The sequence below is a fragment of the Lynx rufus genome, unplaced genomic scaffold (genome assembly GCF_022079265.1).
Source record: "Lynx rufus isolate CCGP_SWC_20201006 ecotype Redwood Valley unplaced genomic scaffold, mLynRuf1.p SCAF_18, whole genome shotgun sequence".
NCBI lineage: Eukaryota > Metazoa > Chordata > Mammalia > Carnivora > Felidae > Lynx > Lynx rufus.
The window spans coordinates 26,770,635-26,781,387 of NW_025814832.1; the positions used below are offsets into that span (position 1 = coordinate 26,770,635).

Here is a 10,753-nt window from a genome sequence, read left to right on the forward strand (position 1 = left end):
ACCAGCTTGGCTAAGTGACAGTTTTTGGCTAGAGGTGTGGCTAGATTTGGTAAGGGCACAAGTATCCGAGATCTCTTCTCTTTGGGGCTTTTGAGGTTTTCAGAAATCTGGAGCCATATCACATATCCCATTTTCTTTCCCACAACTTTTTTAGGGACACTAAGACCTAATTTCAGCTATCAGTGAGTTCCAATGGGATGTTGCTAGAAATGCCCACACGCCAAATGGCTATAATCTTGATTTTTATGAAGAGGGTACTATATCAATAACAAATTAATATTAGTATAATAACAATGCAGCTAGATCATAACTGAAAGCTTTATTTCTAGGGAAAATATTGAATTTCTTAAAAAATTTCCAGAAGCATTTAGTTAACTTGCAAAAGTAAGTTTATTGAAGCATGGAAACAGAGCAAAATTGTCATTTCAACTTTTTCAAGAGCATTGTGGGTAAGAAAAGAAGAAGATGCAGAAAAATTATTTGGTTAGCTATTTCTGGATGGAATCTTTTCCCTGAAGACATCCAGAAAGATGGCTAGAAAGATTGATGTGATTTCTTCATTTGTGTCCTTTCATTATTTTTCTGAAAGACACTCTTGCTGATCTGGAAATGGCTTACTTAACTTTCACTTCAGAAACATTGCTGACCTGAGATGAGATGACTTTGCCGTCCACCACTTCCTCCACGATGGTCTTTGTTACTCTTGTCTTGTTTGCCTCTGAAAATCACAGAATCACCATGTCAGTTTGGAAATAATCACAGAAACCCAGATCAAGAGAAATTCAAGTACATTCCTTAAGTATGTTCTCTCTGGGTTAAGATTATGTAAACAAGAGTATACACTTTCTTTTTAATGTTTATTTATTTTTGAGAGAGAGAGGGAGAGGGAGGGAGGGAGGGGCAGAGAGAGAGGGAGACAGAGGATCCAAAGCTTGTTCTGTGCTCATAGCAGAGAGCCCAATGTAGGGCTTGAACTCATGGACCGTGAGATCACAACCTGAGCCGAAGTTGGATGTTTCACCAACTGAGCCACCCAGGTGCCCCAGTGTACATTAAAAAAAAATTTTTTTTAATGTTTATTTATTTGGAGAGAGAGAGAGAGAAACAGCATGGGTGGGGGAGGGGCAGAGAGAGAGAGGGAGACACAGAATCTGAAGCAGGCTCCAGGCCCTGAGCTGTCAGCACAGAGCCGGACACAGGGCTGGAACTCATGAACCGTGCGATCATGACCTGAGCCGAAGTCGGAGACTCAACCGACTGAGCCACCCAGGTGCCCCTGTACACTTTTTATATGACAAGCAAAGCATGCCTTTACTTTAAATGATAAAACGATCACAAACATTAAAATATGTTTACCTCTTCCTTGGCCAGAGCAGCTTCCAGATCTTGAGTCACCAGACACAGACAAATCCCTAGATCCCATGTTTCTGGATCCTGTATTTCTGGAGCCCGAGTTTCTAAAATCAGATCCTCCAAAACCAGAACTGCTAGAGGAAAAAAGGAATTGTGTTCCTTTGCAGTTTGCAAAGGCGGGGCAAACCCTTCACACAGGGGGCTCTCCCCGCGGAAGGTAAATGACTTTTGATTCAACCATGTCGCTGTGACTTTTCAAACCCAAGTCCAGCCCCCAACCCCCATTTTGGTTTCATAACATAAGTACCCCAAGGAACGCACTGAGCGGCTGACTGTCGTTTACCCTCCCTCTCCATCCAGCAGGCGGTGGTAGGTCTCAATCTCCATCTCCAGGCAGGTCTTGACGTTCAGCAGCTGCTCATATTCTGCGTTCTGGCATTCGGTCTCGCCCCGGATCTGGCAGATCTGTTCCTCCAGGCCGCTGATCTGCATCTGGATCTCTGACAGCTGAGCCATGTAGTCAGCTTCTGTGTCAGCCAGCGTCGCTTCCAGGGAGCTTTTCTAAAAGAAAAAGCCAGTTAAAAAAAAAATCATGATGAAAATAAGTCATGGGATGATTTTTTTTTTAACGCAAAATAGCGTAAGGTACTAAGAGAAGTTACACCCTATGTTGTTCTATCATGGGTTCCTTCATTTTTGTTGGCATAACCGCTTTCCTTGACACTAAATCTTTTTTTTTTTTTTTAATTTTTTTTTCAACGTTTTTTATTTATTTTTGGGACAGAGAGAGACAGAGCATGAACGGGGGAGGGGCAGAGAGAGAGGGAGACACAGAATGGGAAACAGGCTCCAGGCTCTGAGCCATCAGCCCAGAGCCTGACGCGGGGCTCGAACTCACGGACCGCGAGATCGTGACCTGGCTGAAGTCGGACGCTTAACCGACTGCGCCACCCAGGCCCCCCAAATTTTTTTTAAACGTTTATTTATTTTTGAGACAGAGAGAGACAGAGCATGAACGGGGGAGGGTCACAGAGAGGGAGACACAGAATGGGAAACAGGCTCCAGGCTCTGAGCCATCAGCCCAGAGCCCGACGCGGGGCTCGAACTCACGGACCGCGAGATCGTGACCCGGCTGAAGTCGGACGCTTAACCGACTGCGCCACCCAGGCGCCCCGACACTAAATCTTTTATGAAAGTGTATTGTCTTTCACTAGAATGTTTCACGCTTTCTACAACCACAAGCCAGTGCTCCTGACGCCCTTTTATTACGTGCCAAGCGGAACATCTTGGCAAAGAGGGAGAATGAAACCGCTCAGCTCCCTGTTGGAGGTTTTGCAGACCTCTTTGCGCTCACCATGGCCGTTTGGGACTGAAGCTCAATTTCCAGGGCTTGCAGAGTACGTCTCAGTTCTGTGATCTCATTCTTGGCAGAACTGGCTGCTCCGGCATCGGTAGAAATTTGTGCTTGCAGTGATGCGCTCTAAATAAAAAAGAGAATGGCAGTCGCTGCAGGCTGAAGAAATGACCTGAAGTGGCTTGCGTGTGACTCTCAGACACCCAGCAGTGATAACCTGCCTGCTTGTTGAACTGCTCCTCGGCCTCGCGGCGATTTTGCTCGGCCAGCTCTTCATACTGTGCCCTCATGTCATTCAGTAACTTGGTCAGGTCGGTGCCGGGGGCGGCGTTCATTTCCACGGTCACGTCCCCTCCGGAGCTTCCTTGCATAGTCTTCATTTCCTAGCGCGAAGAAAAAAGATCACGGTGATAGAAACAGAAAAGCAAAGGGGCGCCTGGGTGGCTCGGTTGGTCGAGCGTCCGACTTCAGCTCAGGTCCTGATCTCAAGGTTCATGAGTTCAAGCCCCGCGTCGGGCTCTGTGCTGACAGCTTGGAGCTTGGAGCCTGGAGCCTGCTCCCAATTCTGTGTTTCCCTCTCTCTCTGCCCCTCCCCCGCTCATGCTCTGTCTCTCTCTCTCTCTGTCAAAAATAAACATTAAAAAGAAAAAATTTTAAAAACAGAAAAGCAAAGACCTCTTCTTCCTCCTTCTCCTCCTCCTCCTCCTCCTCCTCTTCCTCTTCTTTTAGAGAGAGGGCAAGTGTGTGTCCGAGGGAGGAGCAGGAGAGAGAGAACCTTAAGCAGCCTCCATGTTCAGGGTAGAGCCCTATGAGGGGCTCAGGCGCTGGATCTCATGACCCTGGGATCATAACCTGAGCTGAAATCGAGACTTGAACACTCAACTGACTGAGCCACCCAGGCGCCCCAAGACTTCTTAAAACATGCAGAGCCAACAAAAAAATCGAAACTAGGACACTAAAGGCTACCCCCTGCTTCCCACCAAAATCAGATATAATTTGTTCATGACTGCTTTTTTCCTTGGACATAAGAGTTGGAAATCCACTTAGATAGAATTTTTTACAGAATGGATGTGGGGGAAGTACGTAGGTCAGAGTCATTTAATAGTGTGGAATGTGCTCCTACCTCCTCGTGGTTCTTCTTCAGGTAGGCCAGCTCCTCGGTGAGGCTCTCAATCTGCATCTCCAGGTCAGAGCGTGTCATGGTCAGGTCATCCAGAACTTTCCGAAGGCCGTTGATGTCGGCCTCCACGGCCTGCCAGAGATACAGCTCGTTCTCATACCTGGAAAGGACAGTATAGAGCATTTCAGAGTACATCCATTCTTATGTATTCAAGAAGAAGTTTTTTTCCTCTGAGCTATTTGATAAAAGAAAGCTACCAAGTTTTCTCTTAGGAGTTTTTCCCCTGGAAAGAAAATTATGAACCTAATGTTAATCCTACTGATGGCTAATTTTTTTTTTATAACAAAAACTCATCTCTATTTTGACCTGTTTTTTGTTTCCTTGTTGGTGGAGTGGCGGTTTTAAAAATTTACTCTTGGAGGGGCGCCTAGGTGGCTCAGTCAGTTGAGCGTCTCTTGATTTTGGCCCAACTCATGATCTCAGGATTGTGAAATCAAACCTTGCATTGGATTCTGTGCTGGGCATGGAGTCTGCTTAAGATTCTCTCTCTCTCTCTCTCTCTCTCTCTCTCTCGCTCTCTCTCTCTCTCTCTCTCTGTTTCTCTCTCTCTCTCACTCCCTCCCTCGGTCCCTCCCCCCCACTGGTGTTCTCTTTCTCTCTCAAATTTACTCTTGGTGGAATGTTTGTAAATGTAGGTCTTGATCCCCGAAAAGATATTTCTTGGAGTTTAGAATAAATGAAATAGACAGATTGAATTTTATTTTTCCTACAACATTTGTTTTCAAGTCTTTGCTTTTCTTACTTCAGTCTGAAGTCATCAGCAGCCAATCTGGCATTGTCAATCTGCAAAACGATCCCAGCATTTTCAATAGTTGCAGCAATGATCTAGAAAAGACAATAAGAGTGAATGAATCATGGATGCTTTTTACCTGTATCTGCACGCACACCTGTGAGGGTAGGTGTCCCGTGAGTTGGTTTTTAAAGGTAAATTGTTTTGAAAACTTGCTTAGTAATGACATCTTTATCGATAATCTGGCATAGCTGAACTACATCTTTCTGCAAAAAGGTAACAGTTTGCTGGAATAGGCATGGAACATTGTTTTATAGAACACAGTCCTCTGCTTATTTCTGCTGCTTTGGAAGATCAGTTGTTCTATAAGTTCTTTCAGAAAACTGTGCAAAAAATGAATTTCACTTCTAAAAAGTTTTTAAAAAATATTTCCCATACAACAATGGCTAAACATTTCAGATTACGCACATTCTCATACAATATTTGCACCAGATTTTCCAGGAAGAAAAACAGTTGTAAAGATTATTTAAATCTAACAAGATACTGGAATATGTCAACCTGCTAGAATTAATCATGAAAATAAATACTAGATTAAGCTAGTATTGACTCACTGCCATCATTCTTCTATGTACATGTTAATTAGCTGCCTCGCATTATATAAATTTTTCTCTTATGTAGAAATACTCAAATTTGAGAGGCAAACAGATCATTAATGTGGTCGGATGTCATATGCAGTATTGTCATAGTTAAAACACACCAAATCCCATTTTACATATACAACAAGCAAATACGTCTTCAAGTAATTCCTTGACTTAAAATCTTCATTACAGTACATGATCTGAATAAGAGCAGAAGATACAGAAATAATAGAACTCAGCAGTGGATAGTGTCTCACCTGATTCCGGAGATCTTCAATTACTGGATAGTATTTGTTGTAATCTTTTCCAGATCCACCATCTCCAGACCCAGGCCCAAATTTGTCATACCACTCCTTGATTTTGCTCTCCAGATCACTGTTGGCCTCCTCCAGGGCTCTGACCTTGTCTAGGTAACTGGCCAGGCGGTCATTGAGGTTCCGCATGGTTTGCTTTTCACCTCCGGAGAAAAGTCCCCCATCACCAACACCACCCCCCCTTCCACCCCCCAGACCACCGCCATAGATGTAGAAGCCTCCACTAGCACCCCCCCCAATTCCAGAGCCCCCACCAAAGCCAGACCCCCCACCAAAGCCAGAGCCTCCGCCAAAGCCAGAACCCCCGCCAAAGCCAGCCCCAGAGCCTGAAGTGCCTCCAAAGCCACCCTGTACGGAGCTACGAAAACCTCCTCCAGAGCCACTGCTTGATCCCCGGCTCAGGCCACGGCCGCCGGTTCCTCCTCGGAAGCCCCGGGTAGAGCCACCCCCCAGACCGCATCTGCTTCCACTGCTGAAGCTGCTCCCAGCAGCGGACACCCTGACCGAGCCGCTGCCCCCAGCCCTGGAAGAGGAGACACGAGATGAGCAAGACATGGTGCTCCTGCAAACGTTCAGCTTGTCCAGGTGAACAAGAGAGAGGACAGGGAAGAATGCACTTGCAAGCTCTCCTTTTGCCCTTATATACACACTTTTAGGGTGTTCCTTTTCTGTGTCACGTCTTAATCCCTGTTACAGTTTTGCTAATCTGCAATTGGATAATTTCTTTTTTGTGAGCACACTCTCCTGGCTCTTCTTCTGAAGCTAGGTCAGAGCCTCAGGGCATTTACTATATCAAGAAAAAAAAATAAGGTGGAGCAAAGCAAAAACTTTTTCCCCCCAGAATTACAGTTTTAATCTTTCAGAGGTTTAGATGACTGATCATGCTTTTCTGAATGAGTTCTATTCATTTTGCTTCATGATTTCCCAATTGAAGGACACATCCCCAGATTAGCAAATGTAATTAAAATACTTAATGCAATGAGGATGGAAATTTCCCATCAAACTCATAACTTTTGTTCATATTATTCTCTTAATGTTGGAATTAGCTTTCACGTCAGCATTAGTTTTAGACTTAATTGTCTTTCTCTATGATTATTTCAATCAGCATATTTCTAAGGTTATGTTTGTGTTGAAGTTTTCTCTGGATTCTGAGATCAGGCTAGATATTTTTGCTGTTGATAAGAAAATATTAAATATAATAGTCTTCCCTGCATGTATTAGTAGATCTCAGCAACACGTTTATCTGAGCAGAGAATGTCTCAGAGAGATTGGTAACGTCTTTAGGTGGATTGCTTCAGCATCCGTTGGGAGTTGATTGTCACTGATGTAATGGGTACGAAGATGCTTTTCTTTCTGATTGAATTGAAGTCTGAGATGGTGATACCAACTTTCCTTCTTTGGAGTAAAATATTAAGAAACTAAGGGATGATGCTGATTTCATCTTTGTTTTAAAGATACGTACAGAAGGGTCCTGAATCCACTTCTGCTAACCAATATTATGCCTGGAGTCATTTTGCAGATACCAAAGTGTGGAGTTCCCCCAGTCTACTTTCTGCTCATGTTTTTCAATTTTTGTTGAAAAGACATTTAGAAAAGATCTGTATCCTTTTCTGATAACTAATGTTATGATTGGGATCATTTTATAAATACCAAAGTCTAGAATCCTCCCCAATTCACTTTCTGCTTCCTGTTTTTCTGTCCCTTTGTACTTTAGATTATTTCCATTTGCCTCTGCTAGTAGTTTCTGTGGTTTAAAAGTTTTTTTTGGGGGGGGTGCCTGGGTGTCTCAATCAGTTAAACATCCGGCTCTTGGTTTCGGCTCAGGTCATGATCTCACGGTTCATAGGTTCAAGCCCCGAGTCGGGTTTTGAGCTGCTGGTGCAGAGCCTGCTTGGGATTATCTCTCTCTTCCTTTCTCTCTCTTTCTGTCCCTCCCCTGCTCTCTTGTTCTCTCTCAAAGTAAATAAGTAAACTTTAAAAAACAATGTTTAAAAGTGTTATTTTTTCTTGAGACAATTCCTGTCTGATTCCATTTATATGAGGTGCCTGGTGTAACCAAATTCAGAGACAGAAAATAGAATGGTAGTTGTCAGTGGCTGGGCGTGGGGGAAATGACGAGTTCTTTAATGGATATAGTTTTAGTTTTGCAAGATGAAGAGTTCTGGAGGTCGGTTGCACAGCAATGTGAATGTACTTAACACTACTGAACACACACTTAACAAACGTGAAGATGGTAAATTTTATGTTATGTCCATTTTACCACAATTTTTAAAAAGTGTCTTTAAAAAAAGTATAGATGCTTCTAAAATATTTCTTGGCCTCCTTAGCTGTATGCTCAAGTAGCTGACTTTTGCTTATTTAAAACTGTTTTTATCTTGGCAGTCCATGTTAAACTATGTGTGTGCTTTAACCTTTATAATTGATCATTTATTTTCCAGCATTCTGCCTTCTGTTAATTTCTTCTTGGACTGCCTTTGATTGGGGCACACTATTAAGTAGGTGATAGTTTCCTTTGCTGGGTGGCTCTTCAGGAATTAGCTTTTATATTTACCTGCTCTGCTTTCACAGGAGTGATGTGTTGACATTCTTATATGTAGGGTGCTATCTCTCCACGGCGTCCAAGGTGCTTTATAAATTTTAAATTGTTAAGCTGGGAGTAATTCTCATCACACCCATCACACCCTTAACAAACAAATGCACCAACCCTTACCTTACGTTGGTCATCTTGCCTCACCCCTCCCCAGAGCTAGGAAACCCAGGAAGCTGGAGCACGAAGGATTAAATGATATGTAAATACTGGAGAGGAGAAACAATCACTGGGCTTTTTTTTTTCCCTTTTAAATTTACAAAATGTAATCTTTCCACATTCAGAAAGGCTGGCATTTGGCTAAAAGAAGGTTTAAAGAAAGGAGCAAGAGCTAAGTGAAAGAAATCTCATAAAACAGAAATTTCAGAGCCTAAGTAGAAAGAGCTTTCTGTGTAAAGAGCTCTAAAAGACAACATTCAGCAGGATCTTTGGCCTCTGAATTTTGCTTGGTGTTTGTGTTTTTAGTTGTCCTGTGAGTTGTGCCTTTTTCACGTTGGCAGATTTACTTACCTTCTGTTTTGGGATATCTGGATGTTTGGGTCTCCACTGAAGAAGCTTGTGATGACTGAGGTATTCCTCTTGTGTCCTTTTTTTTTTAGCTTTCTTCTTGGTATAATTTTTAATGCTAACATCTATTTCTTCTTTGTTTTTTAAAATTCAGATTCAAGATTAAGTTCTAAGATGCTTCTCTGATACTCTGTATTCAGAGAGGATGGCTGGGAAGGGCATTTAATAAATAAAATGACTATTACTACCTCAAATTCTTTGCCTAATGAAGTAATGTATAAATAAATGTAGATGTAAACCCACAGATTTTGTTCTGTTCATTAGTATTCCCTGAAATGCATTTTTTTTTCAATGTTTTTATTTATTTTTGGGACAGAGAGAGACAGAGCATGAACGGGGGAGGGGCAGAGAGAGAGGGAGACACAGAATCGGAAACAGGCTCCAGGCTCCGAGCCATCAGCCTAGAGCCCGACGCGGGGCTCTAACTCACGGACCGCGAGATCGTGACCTGCCTGAAGTCGCACGCTTAACCGACTGCGCCACCCAGGCGCCCCCCTGAAATGCATTTTTAATGCTTTCTTTGTATGTATCTATGTTCCTTTACTTTTAAACTTTTTTTTTTTTTAATGTTCATTTTCTTTGAGAGAGAGACAGAGTGCTAGCGGTGGGGGGCAAGAAGAGAGAGGGAGACACAGAATTGGAAGCAGGCTCCCGGCTGTCAGCACAGAGGCTCACATGGCGCTGGAACCCACAAACCGTGAGATCATGACCTGAGCCGAAGTTGGACACTTAATGGATTGAGCCAGCCAGGCGCCCCGTGTTCCTTTACTTTTAAATGATAAAACTATCAGACTAATCCTAATTCTATGATTTGCAAACTCTAGACCATTGGTGTTCAGTGGATTAAAGGGTTTTAATCACATGTGTAAATACAACTCTGTTCTTGCCTGAAGTGTTAGAATTCTTTAGTAAACATTGGTCCCCGTTGTTTTATGACATCCTCCAAATTTGATACTCACTCTCTTTATTTGAAATAATGACGCGCAAAGCTCACAAATTAGTTCTTGCCATTTCTTTCATTTGTAAACTGAAATGAATCAAGAATCTGGTAAGGTTCCAGTGAAACATAATGTTCAGAAATGCCAGCGTCAGTGCCTGGCATCAAAAGTTGCTCAGTATAAGGTGGTTTAAAAGAAATGGAGTGAATCCTCGATATCCAGGCTCCCAGTTCAATGCTGCCCTCAGTTATACATTGTTTTGAACAGTTTCTTGTTAACAGTTTCTTCTACTTGCAAAGAATCATATAAACTAGGGTTCATTATACAATCAAACTTTTGCAATGGGTGCAGAATGATTTGCCAATAGTGACCGCTGACAAAATTTTTATCAGATAGATTACTAGCATTTTTTAAATATCCAGATTAATATAGTCTATGTTTTTAGACTGGTAGGAAAACCAAGTACTGAAAGGTGTGGGATACTGCCCCTGATAAATCTTTTTTTTTTTTTTTTTTAAGATTTTTTTGTAGGGGAGGAGGGCAATGTGTGGCCCAGTTGGTTAAGTGTCTCCTGGTTTGGGCTCAGGTCATGATCTTGTAGCTTCGTGGATTCCAGCCGTGGACTGGGCTCTGTGCTAGCAGCACAGAGCCTGCTTGGGATTCTTTCTCTCTCTCTCTCTGCCCCTCCCCAACTTGCACTGTCTCTGTTTCTCTCAAAGTAAATAAATAAACTCAAAAAAATTTAAAAAAGAAAGAAAGAAAGATTTTATATTTTTAAGGTAATCTCTACACCCGATGTGGGGCTCAAACCCCAACCCTGGGATCAAGAGTTAACACACTCCACTGACTGAGCCAGCCAGGCACCTCTACCCCTGCTGAATCTTGAGTTGAGGGACTAGAATAAACTTGGGCTCCTATTTTCTGCTTATTCTAGAGAATCTGTTGCATGGTTTTCTTTTCTTTTTTAATGTTTATTTATTTATTTTGAGAGATAGAGAGGCAGAGAGAGGGAAAGAGAATTCCAAGCAGGGTCCATGCTGACAGAGCCCAACACATGGCTCGGTGGCACGAACTCTGATCATGACCTGAGTT

At 42.8% G+C, this 10,753-nt stretch overlaps 1 protein-coding gene across 2 annotated transcripts; it reads right to left on the reverse strand.

Moving 5' to 3' along the window:
• Positions 1–614: 614 nt before the first annotated feature.
• On the reverse strand, positions 615–6,124 carry KRT24 (keratin 24). 2 transcript variants are annotated; one of them, XM_047080574.1, is made up of 8 exons: positions 5,513–6,124; positions 4,630–4,712; positions 3,831–3,987; positions 2,929–3,090; positions 2,708–2,833; positions 1,697–1,914; positions 1,357–1,484; positions 615–718 (listed from the first exon to the last, which is right to left on the reverse strand). In XM_047080574.1, the coding sequence occupies exons 1-8, from the start codon at positions 6,122–6,124 to the stop codon at positions 615–617; spliced, it is 1,590 nt and encodes a 529-aa protein (XP_046936530.1). The 2 variants fall into 2 exon arrangements, with proteins under 2 accessions (XP_046936530.1, XP_046936529.1); XM_047080573.1 differs by having other exon boundaries at positions 1,357–1,487.
• Between the last annotated feature and the right edge of the window lie 4,629 nt (positions 6,125–10,753).

What these genes read in the sequence shown, in the direction of transcription:
- KRT24 (XM_047080573.1), bottom strand. Translation starts at nt 6,124, where the DNA reads ATGTCTTGCTCATCTCGTGTCTCCTCTTCCAGGGCTGGGGGCAGCGGC. An exon ending in TTGAAGATCTCCGGAATCAG is followed by an intron (nt 4,713 to 5,512) that starts GTGAGACACTAT and finishes TGTCTTTTCTAG; the next exon opens with ATCATTGCTGCAACTATTGA. An exon ending in GCTGATGACTTCAGACTGAA is followed by an intron (nt 3,988 to 4,629) that starts GTAAGAAAAGCA and finishes TGTCCTTTCCAG; the next exon opens with GTATGAGAACGAGCTGTATC.